The 24,717-nt window shown below is 30.9% G+C and overlaps 1 protein-coding gene across 7 annotated transcripts in view; it reads left to right on the top strand.

Annotated features, from left to right (window-relative positions):
* The window catches only part of LOC141461427 (uncharacterized), a 43,738-nt gene that overhangs the window by 14,672 nt on the left and 4,349 nt on the right, over positions 1–24,717 (top strand). For 2 of the 7 annotated variants that reach the window (XM_074142536.1, XM_074142533.1), the window contains 9 exons: positions 2,260–2,313; positions 3,886–4,072; positions 12,316–12,358; positions 15,233–15,343; positions 16,902–17,034; positions 20,694–20,838; positions 22,831–23,125; positions 23,243–23,416; positions 24,258–24,452. In XM_074142536.1, the coding sequence (XP_073998637.1) occupies positions 15,233–15,343; positions 16,902–17,034; positions 20,694–20,838; positions 22,831–23,125; positions 23,243–23,416; positions 24,258–24,452 (1,053 nt within the window). In that variant the 5' untranslated portion in view covers positions 2,260–2,313; positions 3,886–4,072; positions 12,316–12,358. Of the gene's footprint in view, positions 1–1,503; positions 1,613–1,771; positions 1,794–2,259; positions 2,314–3,885; positions 4,073–12,315; positions 12,359–15,232; positions 15,344–16,901; positions 17,035–18,085; positions 18,291–20,693; positions 20,839–22,830; positions 23,126–23,242; positions 23,417–24,257; positions 24,453–24,717 lie in introns of those variants that run through there. The other 5 variants (XM_074142532.1, XM_074142535.1, XM_074142534.1 and 2 more) reach the window with 5 other exon arrangements.

Genomic DNA, 24,717 nt, shown 5'->3' with positions numbered 1-24,717 from the left:
TACAAAGAAAGAAGAAGAAGAAGAAGGAAAAAAGGCTCGTGTAGAGGAATAAAAACAAGAGTGGAGAGAAGAAATTAGAAAGAGCCGGTGAGTGAAATAATTGGCCGGTTGCGCGCGTGTAGCAGCTAGAGGTTGGTGCAGACCACCCAGGGTGTGTCCTCTGCCGCTCTTGTTTTATTATTGTTACAGTTGTGTTGATAGCGCCTGAAATATTTCTATGCTTACACTTTGCTTATATCTATCTATCTTCACTTATAGTATCCTCTGCTTCTTTCATTCTTTTTCGTATTTCACTTGAACTTGATATTTTTACTTCCTCTTAAGATGGTAAGAGAAAGTACTCTTTCTTACCTTTCTTTCGGCTTCTCACTTTCCCCAAATTCGTAAATACTGTTTATGTGTGGCTTTCAATGCGTGATTTTTTTTTCTAACTTAAGAGTCGCTGAGCATTCTTTTCTAGGACCATTACCGCTTCTGACAATATAGTTTTTGGTTGTAAGCATTTTTATAAATTCAACAATCCGTCCTTCACATTTTGATAATGAGTAGCTCTCGGAAATTTTTTCTTTAATCATGGAAATAATGAACCTTTTACTTTGTATTTCTTAAATTAATTTTTTTTTACTTACTCTTAGGTAAGGAAATTACTAGCAATCATGTCAAAAGTCTTAATCAGAAATATTCGTTTTGATATTCCCTGAATACGACAAAATGGTTTTTAGAAAATTGTGTGTGTATGAACAATCTTCAAGTCCAAAACCACACAAATCACAGGAAATTCTATCTTTATACTTTGTTTGCTTCTATGAGATTTTTTTAGTAATTGGCATTGTAAGATTTTCTCTATACTTTTTGCATACATTATCTACGCATAGTTCATATCTTTTATTTGAAAAACTTTCTTAAATACTTCGTTTAAGAAGGAGGAGATGGGTAATCTTTGTACCCAACCCATTTCATTTACGTTTTAAAGTCAGTGGCTCTAATGGCGTGTCACCTAAACAAAGAGTAAGTGACGTTGAAAAGATATACCGCCGCGGCGGCCCAATGATTTTCATTTGGATAATGTTATTAAAAATAATATATTCCGTAAAGTAACAACAATCTTGTGTATTGGGTTGTGTGAAGAGTTTGTACCAGATGATTTTTGAGCTATTTGGCTACAAAACTAAAGTTTTTGACAGCTTTGTTTTGTCTGTTTTCTTTTTACAAAAATTATCATGTTGGTATAAAATATGAATAGACTATAGACTTAAATTTTATTTGCTGTTAGATTAGAGGTAATAATTTGACCTTACCATTTATCATCTTCCTGTTAACTTCCAAACGTACGCTTTCTAATTATAGAATCATTTTTGTTAATTTTAAACATCAAGCAAATCCAAAAGTAAATTAGGAATATTGCTATTTCTCTAATAACGTATTTTAATCTCGAAGAATGTTTTCCTCACTGATCCCCCTATTAATTTTATTGCGTCAACATTATTTGTTCGAATGAAACCTCTTGGGCGTGTTGTGTTAATTGATTGGACCAGCTGTCTGCTTTAACGAGTTTTGTTATGCACCTTCCTAACGTTGAAGACCAACGAGTTGATTTGTTTGTTAGTCTTTGGCATGTATTTATTTATTTTTCAAATTAATATATCATAAATATTAAAGGGGTATTAAACATAATTTTAATAAGTTAAAAAATCGAATGACAGTTGTTTAAGCTGTTAGATCTATTTCTATTTTGAAGTGATAAACATCTTTTGAAAATATAGCCGGAGTTGCTCATTTAATACTTTCTTTAGGTATTGGTTTAAATCAATAGGTGTATAGTTTTGTTTGTTCGTTTTTTTTATTTAAATATTTCCAATTCCAAAAGTTCATTTATAAAAACCGAGTTATAACCTCACATACCTGCGTAAAGAAATGGTACATAAACGACTAAAAGCAGAAGGAAAAAATAATTGCATTTTTTGTTATAACCGAAAGATCTTGCGACAATGTTAGCGAAGTTAAAGTGAGCCGTGATCAAATTAAGAGACTTAAGTTTTGTAGGAGAGTAAATGTTAGATGCTTTTAAATCTGCTAGTTTAGTCACTTGTAATCTGCATAATATATTTTCAATATTTGCTTTTATTTTTTGTAGCTACCCTAATTTTGTTTTTTTAATTTTTTCACCAAACTGGTATCGTGGAAGTAGTTCTTCATTGAATTATTTTGAATTTTTGCTTATATTGTTTTACAAGGTTCTAATTTTTTTTTGTTTTCCAGATTGATGGTCATGTGTTGTTGCTGCTTTTATAGATCGGATTGACTTGGATCAAGGTAAAATCTGAATTGTTATTTACAGATCGTAGTTTATCTTCTTTTCTATATTGTGTATTTAAGATAAGGGTGCACTAGTCTACCCGCTCTCCCGGTTAGTCAAATTTACAGAACGTCACTGATTGATTAGTGATGATAAGTGATTTCGCTTTCGAATTCATTCTTATTTAAATCCGCCAATAAATGGTTGTTTGAGATGGACAAAATATATGTTAATATTTTAATCAAGCGTGATTTATGTCAAACATATAAATATGAAAGTGAATGATGCACTGAGACATGGATGGTACATTTCAAATGAAAAGAAGGAAAATGGAAGTCGTAACGACGACATAAATCTCGTAATGATTGGGAGATAAAAGAAGTTTATTACTATTTGCAAAGAGATTTAGATTATGGCTTCATTTTCCTACTATTTTGAACAAATAAACTTCTGAAATCCTACCCTTGTAAAAAGAAGTACTTTTATACAAATTCGTGGCAAAAATAAGTATTTTGTTAATAAAATAACTTCTTCGAAGTAGCTTTATATCAGAATTCTAATGGTATGTTATCTGTATAATTAACATAAAAAAACTTTTCTGAAGTGAGAATTACTATTTTCTATTTTCTCTTACTTTTGGTTAGAGTGATATTAAGACCTTGTTAAATTTTCGGGATTTTGTTTTGTACATCGTTATGTACATGCTTTGAGTTCCCCTGAAAACAAAAACCGTTTTTTTACCCTATATTTGTTTGTTATATATTTTATCAAGAAATACTTGTCGTTTTTCTGAAAGAACTGCAATTTACAATTATTGTCAAATGTCAATTCCTGCCATTTGTGAGAGAATTTCGGCATTGATGACTCTCCGTTCATGAAACTTTTAATGCTTCTATTAATTGTCTTAAAAGTTCAGAGTTTTAATAAATCCTCATAAAATGTGAGAGAAACAGAAATAGTTAAATAAAGAAAGTTGTTATTTTGTTCTTCCACAAGTGAATGTTTTTGTCTAATCTTGTTGATTTAGCTATAATTTGTGATTTAACGTACTCATTTATTTCTCCTCTATCAAATTATCCAAATTCTTTATTCATTTGTATCTACAGATAATTTTAAAGCAAAGAAATGTAATTTTGGTTACTACGTAGTAAGAATAAGTATTAAGGAATCTAGTTGGGGAATATTGCATGAACCAGGAGAGATACCAAGAGAAATTTGCCTGTAAGACCGTTATCTCAGCAGAGCCTGAGGGTCTTGCACAACTTACTGCGCTGTTCTTTCTTTTTCTCTGTAGTTGTGTTGTAGTTTGTGCTCCATGCTAAACCAATCTCTATCCATCTTAATAACAATCTTTATTCGTTGCTCGTGCTATATCTTGTTCTCTCTTCCTATCTATAACAATTTCTATCACACTGGCATCCTCTCTCCTTTCTCACCATCTCATTACCTGCAATTTTTTACAATTTCTTCAGAAGTATATCGGGCGTTGCAATCAAAAAAATTAAAAGCCAAAACTACATTCATAAATCTTGTTTTACAGTAATTCCTTCACTTAATGAGTATTTTGATTTTTGATGATCTGTGTTTAGAGTTCATGGATGAAGCTGACGCTCTTCAAATTCAGTATTCGAGGATTTTGCTGTAAGCGACGGAGACATTCGCGCGGTATCTGTCATCTATCCGATGTATCTCTACTATACTCAGATGAATACTTAGACAAGTTTTTCAAGAACGCGGGAGAGAAGAGAATATTAAGAGTTTAGATAGAAAATTGAGGTAAAAACTATATTTAATGTAGGATAGTGAAACAGAGGCAAAAGAATGCTTTGGACATATCCTAGCATAATTTTTAGAGGCTTATCTTTGAAAAGTGAGTTTGTATATCGTTCTGAGATTTAAAATGGATTCTTTTTATATCGGAAAAAGCGAGTGCGTTAATATTTTTTTGGTGATCAAACGAAATAGTCTAACCTTTCGACCTTCTCCGTGTTAGATTGATGAAGGTCATAGTCAACATAAAAATTTAATCAAACGAGAATAAACTAAGACTAAAATTTCTTGCTCGTAAACCAAGAACGTTTTGTTCATATATCATGAACTAAGATAATTGTATAAATGTTCCTGCAGTTTTTTGGGATTGTATTTGTTCTATTGTCATTTACGGAACAACTCTTTGTGATTTTTTGTTATTTATTTAACATCCCTTTATTTTAGTCATACTCCTTTTATTGTGCTGCAGTCAAGTACAGATATGCGTTTATGACCTGACAATGGTGTGCACAAAGGTAAATGCTTACTCCGACGTCTCTGCTTGATTACTTAGCGTACAAAGGGAAGGATCTCGCCATTTTACTTTTATTAACGAATAATAATAAATTTAAATATTTTGTTTTTTTATTTCACGCATTTAGGCTTTACTTAACATAAATGATATACGGTAGGAAGGGATAGCTCAGTAGTCAGCGCGGCGGCTTAGTAAGCCGGAGGTCCCGGATTCTATTCAGGCATGTTACCATTAGTTTTTCTCTTCCTAGAAGCTCATTGTTCGGATGGCAGCAATGCTCTGAGGTTTCAGTCACGCACAAATTATAAGATAAATGTGGTTTAAAGTAGATAATAGTAGCGCCCTTAATTGCACTCTTCGGATTCGTATCTTTCAAATAAGCTACTACTTTCAGATATACTGCTTCGGAAAAGTTTTTTTTTTAAATTTAGTATATTTTAACGTAGAACGCTTTAACATAGGGATTTTTCAATAATGGTTTTCTTTATTCTCTCAGTGACTCCATTGTGTAATGGTAAGGGATAGTGGCTTGGTGTTTGTTATCATATCATTTTAGGAATTCTCGCACCTCCTTATTTGTTTTCTCAGTTTTATTAACCGATGGTTATATCCCTCTTCTGGTAACCCTAACTTCTTTTCAACCTTAAAATACTTTAATTTTTGACTTGGTTCCTTCAGATATATTTCATAAAAAAATAAAATGTTACCTAACAAGCATAATTTTTATGATTTATGATATTTGTTCTTATAAAATAGGTGACTTTTGAACAAAGAAAAACAAACTACTCTTTTGAAAAACGCCCGCACGCGAGCGCGAACACGACATATGCAACTGGAATAATTTTTATTTAAGGTGATGCGTCAATCTGATCGATTATAGTTAGTTTTTCATTTGTTTATTTTTTTATTATTATTGTTCTTAGCAAGATGTCTGATGCCAGCTGACTAAAGACTGACTAATTTAGGGTTATTACTCTTGCCTGATCACTGGACCGTATATAAAAGTGATTATTATTACTTTTGTCAAGCTTCAATAGTTGTGGTCGAACCCAGTGTGCAGGAAATGTGGCTTGTTCAAAGATTGAAAAAACATAAATAGCAAAGTATTTTAAAAACTAACTTATTAGTTCACAAAGCTTAACAGTTTAACTAGATTTTTGGGTTTCCATTGTGAACGAGAAAAGTTTATTGAGTGAGCATTTAATCCAATTTCCTTCACTTTTCTATAAGCGTTAATTAATTATTGTAAGAAGGAGAAAATGGTAGATATTCTGAAAGTTTATCCACCTAAGGTTTTAATTAATAAATATATATGAATTTCAGTCAATTATTTTTGGAGTTTTCTCGACAATGGTTATAATGATTTTCGTGATTTCTTTGAGGGCTTTAGAGGACTTATTCAGTAAGTTCAGTAATGACTCTGCAGACATTCAGTTGAGATCCTTAGATTGGGTCAGACTTAGGTGCAAGACACATTCCTCAAGACAAGCTCTAGCATTATTTATCAGTCGCTGGCATAAAAAGGTAGTTTTTGGTACAAAGGTGCTTGGAATGGCACATAGGACTGAGTTCTCATCTGCTTTGCAGATGATTATTTAAATATTTTAAATGCATTGTTATGCAAATGAGAGAAAATATTTTAAAATATGTAGCTTACAAGAAATTCAAATTTTAATAAAACGCTTTAACAATTGCGAATTTGCAGAATACGTTCCGCGTTTCTTAGCTTTCACGAAGAAAAAGCTTTACAATTTTTTTTAAACGTTTCTATAAGTTGTTTTTTCTATAACTCACTTTCTATGTTCTGTGTTACCCTCGGTGTTTCGACAACAGAAAATACACTTCCAATATAAGAAATCAACAGTTTTTTTGACATAAGTTTCAGCTGATGAGCTAAACCAGTGCCAAACTAATGTTATCATTTAGAGCTGACACATACATTCAGAGAATTCTATCTAACAAAGATGAAGAAATCATTTTAGCCTATCTGTATATAATAAGTGAAGCTATATCAGTTATTAAATGCTGACTTGGCGAGTTGTTTAATAATAAAGCTTAACTTATGATGGAAAAAAACACGTGTCCATTAGCTAGGGATATAATCTTAATGTTCACACGGCTAATTCATTGCTACGCCTTAATTGATAATAGATTGTATTGACCTTTCCCGAAAAACCTATAATTTGTTATTGTAACGATAAAGAAAAGCACATGATGCCATTGAGTTGACTGTCCTTGAGTTGATCGCCGTCGCCGTCTCGGTCATTGCTGATGACAAACAATACCTCCTCATTCCCCGCTTTTCCTTCTGCATGGGCGATTTTGAGACTAGGTACTTTCAGTGCTAGCTGTAGTACAATCCATGCGCTTCATTAAAACAGGAGCAGCTGTCTTTGTCGGTTTTCTTGTTTCCTTTCTTTTACTTCTAAGAAACGAAAAAGAAAGAATGACAATGAATTCTTCGCTGAAGAAATATTTTTATTATTAAATCACAAAGGAAATTGCACATTTTATTAAAATATGTAATTTTTCTAAAAGATTAACATTGAAATATAAAATTTTGACAATAAGCCAGCATTGTTTTAGAGATTTGCCCAGAAATTCAAGTAATAAACTTTTCAGAAAAATTGTTTAAATTAAACTATTATAATTCCATATGTGTTTATATTTCAACACTATTCATCATCGTATTTCGTGATTTTTCTGGGCTAATGTTTCATCGTAAAAACGTATTCTTAGAATGGTAAAAGACTGACCAATGAAACTGAGTTGAAAGTTTAATTTTTATATTTAGCCAGAACATTCTTATTTCACAAACGTGTTTTTACATATACCTTTAGAAGCGAAGCCACCATGGAAGGTACATAAATGAAATTACTTGGTAACAATATACCCAGCATCAGAACAGAGATTAGATTCAGCAACCTAGAAAGAGGGGACTAGAGTGAAAGAGTTAATGGATGAAATTTCATCACGCTGTGTGAACATCACGACCTGTTAATTGTTCTCTTGTTTAGCACCTTGAACTTAACACGATCTTTCGTTGTGTTTGCGGTAAGTCCACTCTCCTTGCAATGTTTAAGTTTATATTATTTTTTAATATTCTATCCTTTTTTTTTCTTTTTTTAAAAAAAAATTTACATTGAGATATTTAATTTTCTAGTTGAGTTCCGATGATTTTGTTAATTGGTTATTAAAAAGATTAACTGCTCTTCAATCTGTATGTTCTGATAAACAGCAAGCGAAAGTTTTATAATTACTTTCTTACGTATTTATTTTATTAATTCTTTTATTTTTCTTACTTTGCTGTTATGGAAAAGTAATGCTATCCACGTAAGAGCATTCAGTCACCTGAGTTACATTTTCATATCCCAAAAATGGTCTTCATCCTATTTCTTCTACAAGCAATTTAACCTAATTTCTTCCACACATGGCAGTTACCTTTTGCGAAACATATTGAAACATTTTACTGGAAGAAAATATTACTTGCATTTTTCAGTTTGATTGCAGTGACTGGAATTGTGTCATTATAGTCATATCTCTGCTGTACTTCTTTTTTTTTCTAGTAAAAAGAGAGTTAAGAAACACCATTTAATCTCTCACGGTTCTTTTAAATCACAATTTGCAAAGAAAAAGATTTGAAAGAAAGGAAGAAAATGCTAGACGACATTAACTTAATATGCTAATTAATGAAGTGAAACACGGGAGGGTGTTAGAGAGGGACTTGTAGTGATTATTGAGAATACGGAAAGATTTGTGATGTAATAATTGTATCGCGATGACGTCACTAAAAAAACAGCTCGTTGAGAAAGTACGCACATTACGGTACGTATAATTTGCTTTGACGTAGTTTTTTTTTCCGCCCTTTCACCTTTCCTTGCAGAAAATTCAAATTAGACGGAAATAACAAAATAATTTTGTAATCACTGAACTTTCTATTTTACCGTCTTTTAAAGACAAATCTGAAACGTTCCTCAGGCAAAAAAATGCAAATAAGCAATTTTTTTTTAATTTTCTAAAATTATTCCAGTAATTCAAGTGAAGCTTGTACTCTAGCATTACTGCTAGTTTATGTGAATAAAGCCTTTCTTTCAGTACTTTCATTGTTTCTCTTTATTTCACTGAAAGTTCAAGTTTAATATTTTGGTTAGGTGGCAACAGAGGATGTTACAATACGGTTTTTTTTGGTCATCGGGAGTACCGCTTTACTGAATTAAATTTTAGGATTTTTGGGATTAATTTTTTAGAAGTAACGATTTCCTGAGAACAGGGTGAACTATATTATTTACATAGTTGGTCTGTAACTTTAATTCTACATACGGCATTTCCGTGAGAAGGTGCAGTCAGGATTTCCTTTATAGTGCTACTGTTTACTTTACTCCTTTGTCGCTTGAATAATGTTAGTAAGAATCAAATTTGGGCCTGAATTTTAAAATTTAAAAAAATTTACTTAACGAATATATTTTTCCATTTTTTGTGATTTTCTTTGGTTTGGAAGAAAATGAGAAGGAAAATCAGAGGGGGCTGGTAACCTGCCATTGTGGACCCAATATTAAAGTATTAGCAAGAAAAATGAAACAACAAATCTCTATGCTGATGTTTTTAGTGTCAAGTTTTATTTTAGGAAAATTTAATAATTAGAATTAGTATAGCAACTTTTGTTGGCTCAGGATAATGAAGCGTTGCTTTTTTTTTGGTCAGTGGACGAGTAAGGATTCAATAAAGAAGAGTTTAGTTCGCTAATTGGCTCTTTTAAAAATATTGATTGAATTGGAAAAGTGATTTTGATATTTGATGTTGTCCATGTCTTTTGACACATACGAACCGCGATGCATTCATATTGTCCGCTGAAAAACAAAAGAAAGTGCGAAATAGTCGCATTAAGTAGATTGTTTGTTATGCTTATTGTAGCGTGAAGGCTAAAGCATACAATTCTTTCAAAATAGTCAGTTTTTATCTTCCTTGTGTATATGTATATAAGATTAAATGTTTTAGAATTTAAAATATTATTTTTAATATTTTCAGTTCATCAACAGAAATCAGTAAATATAAGTGTCAGAAAATATATAAAGTACTTGATTTGCCTGCTAAATAAATTGAATATCCCAATAATATTTATAATAAGAGAGATTTATACGGTGAAAGACTGGTTTTTTGAGGATGAGTTGGAAATATACAAGACAGTCGGCGCCAATAGCTCCCACTGAGATTCGGGCGTTGTACTACGTTCCGTACGTATGTGTGACGTGTAAGTCTATATCTAAGTATATCTATGTTTGTGTTATTGTTGGTTTGGCGGGAGTATGAATATATATATATATATATATATAAAGGTAGCAGAGAAGAGAAGAAAAAAGGAGGTAAAAAGATCTACAAATCACACTCATAGGCAGTACAGTCTTTGCGGGACCTTTCTCACGACCTCTCTGCGGTCTTCCTCTAACAAACACACACATAAACGTATACTAAGAGAAGTGATATGGTGCTTACTAAATTACCTGCTGCAGCTCTTTTTCCTGCACATAAAATAGACCTATAATATACACTTGGTTTACTTCTGTCATTGTTCCACCTTAAATATGGCAAGTTTACATAACGGTATTTTTTTTTTTTTTTTTGTGGTAAATAACATCAACTTATATGCCTATAAAATTTATTTATTTCAACAATATGCTATTATACTGTCGCAAGAAAAAAAAAAAAAAAAATTAAGATAAGTTGATAATCAAAACATGGAATTGAAATTATATTTACTTATGTTAAAGAAAGAAAAAGAAGCAATTATTTATTTTATGGCATTATAAAATAAATCACTATCAACAGGTTCCTCGCATTGGATTTTTTCTCACTTTTTTTTATTTGTGTTTTCGCCAACTTCTTTTTATAAAGTGGTTTGTTTTATTTTTTATTCTTTCTTTATTCTACTTATCTTTGTAGGAATAATAAATTAGCGCAGATAATCCTCTGTAAAGTACTTCTTCTCGTTCCTGCTCCTTCAAAGCCTTAGGTTTTGTTTTTTTTGTTGAGTTTCTCCTGCTATCTTTAAAACATGTTTCGCCAATACTATGTTTTACCAAGAAATTAATTATATATATTGTAGATGTTCGTTTAAATATATGCACAAGATATTTATTTAGAGAATGAAATGGGAAACTTATCGTCGATTGATGTTGAAAAAAGATATTTTTGATAGATGGTAAATCATCAGGAGTTATTTTCGAGAATATCCAGAAAAAAATTAAAGAAGTGATATTTGTTTTTTCCTTTCTAAATTCTAATTTAAAAAAGTAGGAGAAAGTGAACAATATCTCACGATTACCCTCTTTTTTCACAGTGCTATCAAACATTTGTATTATGTCAACATTATCACTGTTATTGTTTTGTTCTCCATTTACAAATTATCGAATATCACAACAGTTAAAAAATATATAACACTATCTATTATTAAAATTGTTTATTGATTATTCAATTGGAAGAGCTATAAATTTTACAAAATGCTCTAGCAAAATAAATAAAGCATTAACCTTCAACGGGAAGGTAACCCGATATAGACAAATCCTATTGTTAATTTTAGTCTTTTTTATTTATTTGAGTCTAGTATACATCTTCAGGGTTTGTGCTGAATTATTTGTGTTCTACTCTGTACTTGTTAAAAGTCTTACTTATATTAATTGTAATTAGCTATAATTTATTAAAATGTTCTGTTAGGCTTTTTATTTTTCTAATTAAGACTCGTCATCTTACTTATTGCACCGGACAGTGAGCTGTAAGAAGCTTCTAGGAAGAAAAAAAAATCTAAGGGCCAGTCGATGGATTCGAATCCGTGATTACCCCGCGTGGGAAGAATCACTATTTCCAGATTCCTGTAATTCTTATTGAATTTAAAGTGCTTGAAACTTGCTGAGCAACTTATCAGTAGTTATGATTACAATACACTTGAACGCTAATCTCATTAGCATCTTCATGATCCAATTGAGAATTCTTTTTATAAAATCTCACCATTAGGTGATATTGTAGGCTGATAATTCTATTTTTCGGGATTTCTATTGACTTTTCCAATACTTTCTCTAACTCATCTGATAGAATCATCTTCCGCAATCTTTTAGCCACAAAGTTCATCCATTGACATTTTGTAGATTGTCCGTAGAAGTTCTATTTCACAGTTATTTCTTTGGTTGTAAAAAAAAAAGAATCAAGAAAAGAAAAATGGTTACACAATACATGAATGCCGACATATAATATATCTTGTATAATCTCCATGTGTTATAAATTCCTTGTTAAGTCAGTTCTATAATCACCTACACACGATTTTCTCCCATGTTATCTGTACCGGTTGTTTCAACTTTTTTTTTTTAAACCATACCTCATCATCTTAACATTAAATATTGTATCTACATTTTAAATTCCCTATGTATAATATACGCCTTAGAGTCTCTGGAAGAAATTTTGGGTGTGTGTGCGCCTAGTTGTGTGGGTTTTATCCCACTTCCGGCACGCATCTTTTTTTGCATTTGAATTTTATATATATGGATATTTCCAAGGTCAACGCAATCAGATCTATTATTATATTGTTGTAGTTTAACTCTTATGTATTTATTTAAATAAATTTTTATTTCACTCTAGAAGTCATTGTATTTATTCAAGGTAATTCTTAAGCTGTAGGTTTCATTACTATAGTATTTTTGTTATTTATTCTTTGATCTTTTATTGATGTACCCTTTTGTTTTTGTTACAGATTACAGTAAGAGAAAAGTAAACAAGACCACAGGTATTATGAGGTAAGAATTTACTTTGAAGAAATAATTGTATTCTCTTAGCAATATTTGATTAAAAGCATTCGAAAAATTATTCTGAAGATATTATATTAAGATACGATTTTTGTTAATTTAGTGCTATAGATGTTAATTTAGTTAACAAATATGCCCTAGTTAGAATTCGTTCTAATAAAATGAATCCCATGAACAAAAAAACTTGTATCATTCAAAATAAAAGCCTACCCAATATTGACATGCCAGAATGTCATTGTAGATTAAACAGATAAAGAAAATTCCGTTCCGCTAGCCTTTTTTTAGGTCAAGAATATAAAATATATTATATTTGTTTTTATAGAAGCCCGCATAAAATCTGCCTAACAATCTCAAGTGTGTATGTTTGTTGCTACAAATTCTAGCATTTCGATTATTTATTTATTTTCAATTTATAACTATTACAAATTAAAATTAATTGAGAGGTGGTCTCAGATTATTTTTACTTATACAGTTTATTAAGGTGTATTTAATTAATTTTATGGAGGTCGATGCGTGTAACTGTGGAGAATGCGTTAATGGAAAAGATATAGTAATAAAGTATGTGAGAGAGAGATCAAGTGGGTTATAACGTCCAAATACCAAATTAGATGTTGTGGACGGAGGCGATTAACAAAGTACTTTTCTATAAATTTCTCTTGTTAAACATCTAACAAACTCCAAGGCCTAGAACGGGAATCGAACCCAGTACTACAATACATTTTAGCTTTGTGAGCCTCGCCTCGCCTCTAACCGCTCGGTGGCGTCTGAAAAACATGGCTTATCTTAACAGCAATGCAATTTTATTGCAAACTCAAATCGTGCTGGTTTCTTTCACATTTTCCAGTTTTAAGTTTTTCATAGAAATAGAAAGAAATATTTTTTTAAAAATGGCTAATATCTATCACTGAAGTTTATTGATTTTAGTAAGTTTTTAATTATAGAGGCAAAATGGTGGTGGTGTAATTATTAAAATTACAATCAAAATTCCGTTATTATGCATGAAAGATCATCTTTCAAATATTACTGATTATAATAACGGTGAAATAAAGCTGGGCAAGTAAGTTGTATCTTAGATTAAAACTATAACTTGGTAGCAAATATAGATTACAAATATTGATCTTCTAAATTACATTGAACAACGCGCATACAGATATATGTATCTACATGTTGTACCTAACATGTAAATATCTTAACAAGATAGCAGGTGACAGTTTATATCGCTTAATAACTGTGTAGATAACTTTACAATTTACTTACAGCTATAGTTGGAAGTAAGTGCTCACTTATCTTTTATACACCTTTACAATCTGAAACTACTTACAGTTTATAGTAGCGCAAATGTTACGAACTCATTTATACCATTCTATAATTAACAAGTTAAAAGGATGTTAAACTCTTTTAAAGATCGGATTTAAGATTTTTTAAAGCAATTTGTTTTTAATCACGTATTAGCAATAGAACCGGTGGATGTATCTGAAATCCTTGTAAGTGAATATATTACAAGTGCCTGTAATCAACTCTTTTACCGTGTCGGACATTTAAAAATTTTTTTTGATGAAATAAAATCATTTATAACAAAATTCCTGACCAATTACCAGAACTAATCGTGTGTTACAGCATGGACAGAGAATGCAACTTAAAATGAGTGCTCGGTCCACCCTCAGACACAATCCTTCGAGAGTATGTGAGATCGTTAGGAGCGCTGTTATGCGAACTCTATTTCAGATTTTTATCACCGGAGGTAATTTCCAGAGTGACTGCCCGGTTTCTCTTGCATACAATTATCAGAATAGAAATGTATAGCTGTGCCATATGATTTCAGGCCTATTGTGTTTATCGTATCTTACTAAATATGAATTTAGTCTTCAGTATGCGTTAACAGCACACTTAATTAATTTCGATCGATCTCAGTAGGTTATATTTGGATCGTCTTCTAGTACTAGGGCAAGTGTAATAATAAATATTATCTAATTGTACCTGCTGTTTACTTAATTCAATGTATTCTTTTAGCATCTATCGCACATCCAAATACATCTTGCAATATTTACGTATAACAATTTAAGCCTTACTAAAGTGCGGAAAAAATGTCAATTTTTTGTTATTTTTCAGTTTTACAGATAATTATTCGTAAGTAAAACTTGTATACGCCAGTATTTTCCCCAGGTTATGTTTTTTTTTTAATTTTGTTTTATGCGTATAATTTATATTTAGATATGAACTAATGGAGAAGGCTGTGGAATGAGGACAAGTTACTCATAATATTTGTCGGTCGGCATTCTCTTTGAGATATTTGAATGAAAAGTTTTTAAACTTATTTCTAATATAAAATCTATCTGGAGATGAAATCGCAGCTATTTACGTAAGTGTCCCTCTAACCCCGTTTCTATCATTGCAAGAATTAGTAAAATTCAAACTAGAGACAGCTTTTATTGTTCAGGCGAAAGAGAATTCATAACAAGTTCAAGCTCAACCTATTAAACAAAATTTTAATATTTTGGCTGAACGTTTATGCTAATATTTAAAATAAATATTTAAAAAGTTGTGGGTTTTTAATTAGAGAACTGATGGTAAAGTTGGGTGAGGTTGGTAGGTCTCCTTCTATAGGGTTTAAAGGCTGATTTTTTTTATCAGAAAGAAATACGCTTCTTTAATTCGGAGTTCGAAGCAAATGCAAGATGAAACCTCGAGAAGAAAGTCGTGTGTTTAACCATATATTTTTGCTCTGACCATTTTGCCACCGCTCAAATTGGGCCAATTTAACTTTTGCACATTTTGCTTTTGCTTTTACATATTGTAATTGAAAAAATAATGTGCTTTATGTATTATATAAAGACCATCATACTTAAAATAAATTTATGATTTCAGATGTCCCGGGTTGACAGTGGTAATGAAAGCCAAGAAGGCTCCCCAGACACTACAGCATCTGAGCCGGCATTACTTCATACTCCGCCAAGGTTATCTGCAGTCCTTACACAGGTTAGATATTTGTTCATTTTTTTTTTTGTTTCGTAATTTTAAGACTTTCCAGCTGTTGGAGAATGTTCTTCGGCAGTGGACTCCAACCAACTCTGTCCGTCACCGTACAGTTGTGGGTGACTACTAGGAAGATAAAATCTAGTACAGCTGATGGGAATCTTGGAATTCTACTACTTACAATATTAGAATGATCTTGCTACTACTTATTTATTATATCATATTGTATTGTATTGCATTTTATGGAATATTAATTTATTTATGGTTGCGAGAAAAAAAGTAATTGTGGGTATGGCAAGGTGATATTTGGGTTCTTACTGACTAGAAAGTTGTTTGAAATCTAAAATTTTAATTTAGCTAAAGAAATGAGAACTCTATTTCCAAACGTAAGTAAATTAATGCCGCTAGCGTAATGTGGTGGATTTGTTATGACAAACCACTAAATTTTTATTTGCCCATAAAAAAGAAGGGGAAATTGTTTCAAGATTTCTAATAAATGAATCGCTACATCTTTCGGGAGTTTTTTTTTGTCCTTAATTGTTGGGTGGAAAAACAAAGAAAACTTATTATTTACGTTAGATATTTTAAACTCCACATCTCTAACCAAGAAAATGTTCTAACTTAATGGATATAGTTATGCAGTGCTTATACTGTCTTTGCTTTGGTTAATACGCAAAGTAACAGAAAATTTAGTCATTGTAAATTTGTTTGTAAACGACAAACTAACTATCATTATGTTTAAACTGTTCACAATAATTACAAGTTGAAAATAAACTTTTAGAAACATTACCAGCGACAATGACCTCATTAAACGTGCATTAGTCTTTATACTGTATATACTAACATAGGAAAAGATTCTCTTTGTTGTATACTTTAATAGCACCGCAGTGTAATGTGCTTGTATGAACTTTACCATTCATTTTACACAGCTCTGGGTGTGTGTGTGTGTGTGAATGAATGTTAGACTACTAAAAAACAAAATAAAAGATTACTTAAAAAAGTTTTAGTAATGGAGAAGAGTGGGTTGACTACAACCAGTAAAAAATATGTGTCTTAGTAATTTAATAGCATGTTATAAAATAAGTTCTCTTCGAATTAAACCAATTCGCTAAATAGATGTGTTTAAGTTAGGGAGTACGTGGAGAGGTTTAGCTAATAATTAGCATCATGTGAGAAGCAGTTTAAATAATTTTCTATGATTATTTCTGCAAACTACTATCTTGAATGAGCTGTTAAGTTCAGGGTTAAGGTTCGAGGATTTTGTACAATTTCTCTTCTTACCTCGTACTAATGACAAATAAGGGTCATGACAGTCAGGTTTCTTATTAGAAGTATGAATACTTCCGTAGTATTGGAAAATGTCTTGCTTTCTCGTATAGCCTTCATTTTATTCACATTCCAGTGACTCATGTACTCTCGAACTTTTTATATAGTGCACTATCCATTTGATCGTGTCCTGATATTCATTTTAAGGAAGTTTTTATTTTTCCTCCAAAATTTCGTTTTAAATACATTATAACTATATGAACTCATTTAATAAAAATTTAATTTTTATTTTCAGGGAAAGGTTGTGATAAGGCCAGTTGCATTTAAACCATCAGCATTACCCAATTCTAGGTTTGGAAGTAATGGCCATAGATACGGTTCCACACCAATTTTGGCAAGGCCAAATTCTCATCTCGCCTTATATGGAAGTAAGAATTACAAGTATTACATTACAATAATAAATTTAAGAATACATTTTTACAGGAAACATACATATAGCAGGAAGATATAGCTGAAAACGTCGACGTTTAATGAACTCCAGGTTAAATTATTTGTACTTATCGAAGGATGTGGTGGATATTTTCAAATCGTAAATGTAAAATAAAGACATTAATTTATAAAACAAATTAAATGGTAGCTTGGCTAAGCTGAGCATTAGTAGCACATTGTTTAAGAAATAAAACTTATTTAATGAGACGACACTGAATTGTTTAAGGATTAAAACTTATTTAATGAGATGACACATAAGATGAGATGGCATAATCATCAAAGTAACTTAAAAAAAAAAAAATTATGGCATAAATACAATGGAATATTGTTTTGATAATAAGGTTACATTTCCTTTCAAACTTTTTTTAAAAAGGTTTGGTGCAGGTTTTTTAAAATTTTATTTTCACTTTTTCCTCACATCTTAAACAAGGAAAGAAAAAATGGAGGCTCCATTAAAATATTATTAAATTTTGGTTTCCAAATTAAAGTCAAATCTCTATCGTACGCTGATAAATATTAATTAATCCACTGCAAATTATTGTTTCCCCCTTAAACATTGTAATTGTTCAACTTGAACCGTAAATGTACAAAAAAATTATGCACCAAGATAATAATGCGATGGAAAACGATGAACAACTTTCTGTATGGAAAGTAACAAGCAGCAGGCTTTCCAATGAAGGGTCATTTCAATGAATATTACGGTATAAGGAGATAGCCATTCAGAAGTTCTTTCAAATGTTAAATGGATAAATTTCTCATTTTTAAGATCATTCATGGGTTGATTTTAATTTTTTTTAAATAATGCATTTTTCTGATGTGCTTTAGTAAAAATAATCTAGTTTCAAAAACAAGATTAATAAAGTGAATTTCTTTTGTGTGTAAAAATAGATTTCAAAATAATAATCTAATCAAAGATGGCAAAGTAAATATAGTTATCTTTTATCTTATTTACTGTTCTGAAACTTTTTCTTACATATGTTTTTGAGAGTGTACATCTTCATTTCCCTCTTGGTGGCTTGAATTGATGTTGCATTCATTGAAACGTTTTCCTGACTTTTGTTTTTCTAATGTTAATATTAAAATAAAAATCATCCCTACAAAATGAAAAGAAATCTACGAATTGAAGAATATGATAGATACAGCTCAAAAAAACTACAAACTATAAAATTATCACTTGGACATCCAATTGCTGAAGGTAACTTTGTCAAATTTATGAATTATTCATTTAATTCATAAAAAAAAAGTGAAAATAAATTTTAAAAAACGAAAAAGTGGGTGGAAGGAAATATATCGTGTCAGTTTATTAATCTATTGGAAGCGAAGATGGTTTTGTGCAGTTAGGAAAATGTAGATTGACCGGCACGCTTGATCTCCTACTCAAAATTAGCATTTCTGATGGTAATTTATTTTATTTTTTTCATATTTTTATTCATCATCTACTCAGTGTAATTAAAGTTCACTTCCGTCTTTTGAATTTCGAGTAGCTAAATGACCAAGTATGAAGGGGAAAAGATGTGCTACATTTCATTTATTTATTTTTATTATTCAAATTTTATTTAACACTTTTATTATTGTTTAGATTGAAGATTTATTATTGTGATTAAATGTGCTTTTTGAGTTTCTTATAATTACTTTAAGAGTGCAAAATAAGGCTTAAAGCTTTTTCAATTACATATTTGAGGTTCATTGATGAACATCAATGCCACGCCCATCGAAACACTTCAAATTACGTGGAAACCCAGAAACCACTTATATATTATAACTTTTTCTGGAGCAATGTTTCAGTATGTTTTTTTTTCTTAAAAGTGATGTTGTAAATGTGTTTAGTTTTTCCAAGAAAATCAATGTTACCGTTTTCGTGAAAATTTCTAAAAACTGACACCAAGTATCCTCTCACTAAAGAAGCACTTACTTCCATTTAATTTAGAATTCCAGCAATGTTTTTAATGGTTCCTAAATAATTAAGAACAACAACAATTTCTGAAAATGCCGTTTTTGCTCATTTTCGGCAACTTTTTTCTCAAAATCTATTAGGTCTGGGGGGTTGCAAAAAAATTACAGTTATAAAGGAGGGTTTGCCCTATATTTTAAAGAAAATTTGGGAATTTTATCTTTTATAGAAAAAGAGAAAAAAATTGTCAAAGTTGGGTGTTTTTTAACGTTACGCTTTTTCGTGCACTTTTTGACGATCAATCCTTATACAACTGTCCTACCGGACAGTTTTAATATAGGTAAGTGGCTGGCAGATAGTAAATTGTTCTGAAGCGGTTCTTTAAGGGGGAATTTATAACTGAGAACCTACTTTAAAAAAATAAATAAAAAATGCCTATTCTTGGAAAATATTTAAATATTTATACATCTCTTGATAAAAGCAGTTATTGGCAGAAAATATTTCAGTATCTTATAGTTCACTTAGGAACAAATAGTAAACAGAATTTTGTAACAGCCTATAACCCTATTTCCTCTAAAGTTCAAATGTTCTTGCTCGAGTGTTACAGTTTTGCTGTAGGCCTTAAACCTCATTTATGAGAGTATATTATTCCTCTATTTAGACCCTATGTGTTTTTTGCCACCTCCTTATACCAGTCCTGCAGTGATCATTCTCTACATTGTTCTTGCTAACTTAAACGTTGACGACTCCTCCCAGTACTCCATCATCACCTTCCTTGGCAATCTAATAAGGAATATTTCGCTCTACATGGCCAAGCCATCGCAATCATATCTCCTTTTTTTTAAAAAAAACTATGTTGGGGCTTCCCGATTGCTTGATAGGAACAAATTTTTCGATCCATAAATTTCTTTAATATCTTTCTTTTCCAAGATCTCCAGCATTTTCTCTGATTATTGCCAAAGTTACGCTAACTCACAGGACCAATGATCTTAACTATGTTTATAGATTGCAAGTTTTACCGCTCGCAACAAATGATAAAGCCGAAAGATCTACGTATAATAAAACACACAAACATTGCCTCAGTCTTCTCGGTCAATGTACTTTGAAGATAAGACCTTGACAGTTTGTATTACTGCGGGTTAAACCAATTTTCCTTCTCTTATATTATCTTCTTCTAATGTTACTCAACGAAATGTAGATGATTTTTGAATACTCAACAAATTTTCATCAAAATTTGGTTGGTCCGCTGCAATGCTGGCTATTTTATCTTGGAATTTATTTTTCATTTTTGCGCTATGTTAACTCTGTCTGTTCTGCATTTTCATTTGTCATCAAAAATTCGTTCATAAGGTTGGTGAAAAGAATTTTTAATCTATCCACTCATCTGGGTATTAAATTCACCACCCCTACTAATGAACTATTTTCTATTATAGATTAAAAATCAAATCCGATCAGAAACGAGGATAACGGCTTACTAGAACTAAAATCAACGGCATTTTTGAGAACTAACACACAAAACATCATATCAGCTTTTTCTGAAAAGAAACAAATTTCAAAGTAGTTGTCAAGATTGTAAATGCTTACTATAGAAAGTGCAAAGCCCGTATCTAACCAACCTTAATCTAATCATCTATGAAAATGATTTTAATGCTTAGATTTATGTATTAATTTTTCTATTATATTTAAAGATTATTTATTTAATTTCAGGCCGCAGCGAGATATGGGGTGAAAGAAAAGCTGTGTCCCCATCGTTAGCAATGTCGTCTTTACCGTCTGATTGTGGCCGCTTACACACTTACGACAGTTTCGATAGTGTCTATAAGTCTACTTCAGGAAATACTCATTCAAATAGGTTAGTGAAAATTATTCTTTTTAAAAAATTATAAATAATAATAATAATTAACTGAACTTGAGCTATATATATTATGTTATAAATTGTAAATAGAAAGGGGAATTTGGGTACAATTTTAATTTTATAGATATTTTTTATATTATATGATATAATGATGTGCTAAAATAGGAAGATTTGTTGTTCGATTACTAATCGTTTGTTCGTATGAAGAAGATTAAGAGATTTATAATTATTTGTTGGAAGTTGGAAATGTCCTTGGCGACCTTGGCTCTCCGCCTAACCAATGTCTTCCACTTCTTCACTAACGAACTAGATACCGTTAAAAGTTTGCCTAAAGATATTTTTTTTATATAACAGCCTTAAAACTGATTGCATTTAAATAGGACGATAGAAGGGTGCAAGGCGGCGAAACTGGAATAGTAATTCTAATTTCAATTTCATGTAAGGTCCGGTCTATCTAACAGCTTCAAATCATTTTTAACCAATTACCACGTCGTTCACCCAGCATTCACTTTAATTTTTTTTCATTGGCTGTCCCTCTTCTACTGTGGTGAAGTAGGAAATTTACAACTGCATTCGAGTTTTTGTAACCTTTAATAATCGTATTTTATACTTACTTTGATATTTAATTATACACTTTCTCTTTAGATATTATTATTTGTTTGCGAATGGATTTATATTGTTGATTCGCTAACTTCAAATTAAAAAAAAATAAAATAATTTTAGAATGGGGTATAAGAAATATGATAAATTGTACCAATATAATTCGAAAAAAGTAAAGAAGAAACACTTGATCGTAAATAAAAATTGATCAAATATTATCTTAAATTTATCAGTTCTTAAGCTAAGAAAACTGACTAGTCACTGAAATAATTTATTTTTAAGCGTACAATTATATTCCTGTGTTATATATGTAAATTATTAAAATATCTTAAACTAAATCTTTAATCAAGTTGTTCCGTTATTTAACGTCTGTACTATGAAAGTTGATTTTTTCTTTTAATTTTGGATGTCTTCCTCTTATTGGACAAATTCATTCGGGCTTATCTGCCACCATTGTCATCTCCAAAAGCTCAAATAGGATACTTCGAATTTTGTTTCTTCCATTTTCCATTTCCAATTAATCCTGATTAATTACTTATTTTGCAAAAAAACAGTGGGTTGCATGATCCCGATTCTCTTGAAGATTCTATAACTTGATATCATTTCGTTTCTTTGAAAATATTTAGTTCATCAGATAAATTAAATCAAAAAACAAGTGAATGGAGTTCTTTGAATCCTTCTAGAATGTATGAACAGTCATACTCACTAGGTACATATTTATTTTTAACTACTAAAGATACTTAGATCAATAAATTACATTTTAATCTTCCGACTAATTGAAACGAATGGAATTATGTACAGTTCTGCTTAGACTCTCTTGTCTCTCGCAAATAAACAAGAAGGAAGGTTCTGTTTATTAGTACATAAAATTTCTTTATTGTTTTTTACTCCAAATTTTCTCTAAATGATAACCATTAAATTTTTAAAACGTTATGTACAACTTTATGTCGTAACGGATTATTTGAAAAACGTTGTACTCTTGCCAGGTATATGTACTATATTTAGTAGCCTTACAAAACGTGTAAAGCCTTTCATTTTAGAGTTCTTGATAAATGCCTTAATGCAATTTGGCTTTAAAATATTTAATATTTAATGATTTAATTTTTTGACAATGTTTTTGTGCATTTCTTACTTAATTTCTGTTACTCTATTTAAATAGCTCTGATTTTCTAGTGACGTTTAAGTTTAACCATTTCAGTGACTACTGGTTCAGTGGATTTTTATTTTTTAGGCGCAACATCGTATGTCAAAAGCGCTTGGATCCTTTTTTTCAATGTAAAGCTTTAGAGGAACATAGGAATTCAATGATCAATAAATTTTAAATAATTTTAAGGGAGGAGGATGAAGTTTAAAATAAACACTAAATCTTATCGTTTTTTTCCCCCACAGCCGAGGTGTGATCTCTGATGAATGTCCCAGTGTGTCAGAATTAACTCCTTCACCTTGTGATTCTTCAACGTTGGCTGAATTGGAAGGAGCGCTCAGGGAAAGGGACTCGGAATTACAGTACCTGCGACAAACGATGGAACACAACGAAAGAGTTATATTTAGGGTATATGAAGAAAAAGAACGTGCATGGGAAAGAGAAACCAGACGTTTAAAAGCTTTACATGAAACGAGACTTAGATCGTCTGCACAGAGGGCGCTTCGTCTGGAACAGATGCTTATGATGCATACTTACCAGGTATACTGTTAATATACATTTCTTGCGTTATAATCTGTACATATTTATAACAGAATATGTATATTCTATTTTATTAAAATTGATTCTAATGAATTAATTACGTTGCTTTATTTTAAGTTACAACAAGATAAGAAGAGATTGCGTGAAGAAGTTGAACGAGCTGAAGAAGAGAATGCCAGTCTGAGAAGAGAAACTGAATTATTAAGGAACAGACTGGAAGAAACTGAATGGAGTCTTTGTCAAAAATCTGGAGAATTAGCTCTAGTAAAATCTAAATTGAAAGAGACGCAGGTACTGTCACTTAAAAAATGTATCATTTTTCAAATTTACTTTTAGTATATACAAAACATAACATAAAATAAGTATTTAAACAAATGCTTAAAAATACGACGCATAAGAAAGTATTTTTTCTTAATATTTAATTGTTACTTTAATAGATTATCATAAAAACTATATGAAAAGCAAATAACTGCCTGTTTTCTCACAAACGCCACAGTAGATGTCACCACGTATGAGTTGAAAGCAAATCCTTTATTATTTTCATTGTCCTTATAAATAAAAACGTTTGTAGTTGCTCGTTGGTCTCGGACTCAGCACCTTCCACTTATTAGCCTACGCTCATAATTACTATACCAATTCCGGGAATTAAAGAAGATCTTTCTTCCTCATTGAAAAGAAAAATTTGAAGTGAACATAAAAACATAAAAATTAAAAATGACAAAATTTTCTTCAGGAACTTTGGTTTCCACAAAATACGTCACATTTGAAAATTTGTTATTGACTATGAGTGACCGAATAATTATGAATCCATACTTAAGTTTTTTTAGCGTAGTTATTAATTAAAAAATTTCGAACAGCTTATTTTATTTAACGAGTGTTTAATTCGAAATTATATACAACTAAGCTGAAATATTTTATACAATACTTTTTACGAAGCTATTAGAAAATAAATTTAAGATATGTTGATATTGATGCTGTTTTTTATGTATGTATTTAATTTTTGTGTTAGGATTGTAGGGAATCTTATATTTCTCTTCTTTGTAAAATTATTGTTGTAGTCAATAAGATCTACTTCTTATCACCTAAAGCTCATTCCATTTTCCTAGTATATAATTGATATTTACATTTTTAGAACGATCATTCTACTAAAGTGCAAGAAATCGTTAGTCTAAAAGGTGAACTAAGAGAATTAAAAGCTGAATTGAGAAATAAAGAGGACAGTATAGAGAAGATGTCTTCCCAATTAGAGGACACCAGACTGCAGTTAAATGAGTTGAGGCTAGTGGCTAACGAAGCAGAAACAGAAGGCGATTTGGTCAAGCACAAGGTTACTTTATTTATTTTTGTTTAATAATTTGTGTGACTTAATATATGTATATGTGTATAAATTATCGTTGATCTTCATTACATAAATAACCGTTACTTAGCTGTTTTTGATCTCTTCTTGGTTCGAAAATATTTGTCCTAAGAATATATATCTTGTTTTGCTTCCACTGTCTTGTAGGTAACTAAACGAATCACAAGTCTTACATCATTGTCAGAGGTGTTTATAACCTTTACCGTTAGGTGAAAGGCATTCAGATACTTTCTTG

Source organism: Rhodnius prolixus, unplaced genomic scaffold (assembly GCF_049639745.1).
Source record: "Rhodnius prolixus isolate KJV_2025 unplaced genomic scaffold, Rpr scaffold_6, whole genome shotgun sequence".
NCBI classification, from domain to species: domain Eukaryota; kingdom Metazoa; phylum Arthropoda; class Insecta; order Hemiptera; family Reduviidae; genus Rhodnius; species Rhodnius prolixus.
Note: the sequence above shows the minus strand (reverse complement) of the source record. Positions and strands in the feature narration are given on the sequence as shown.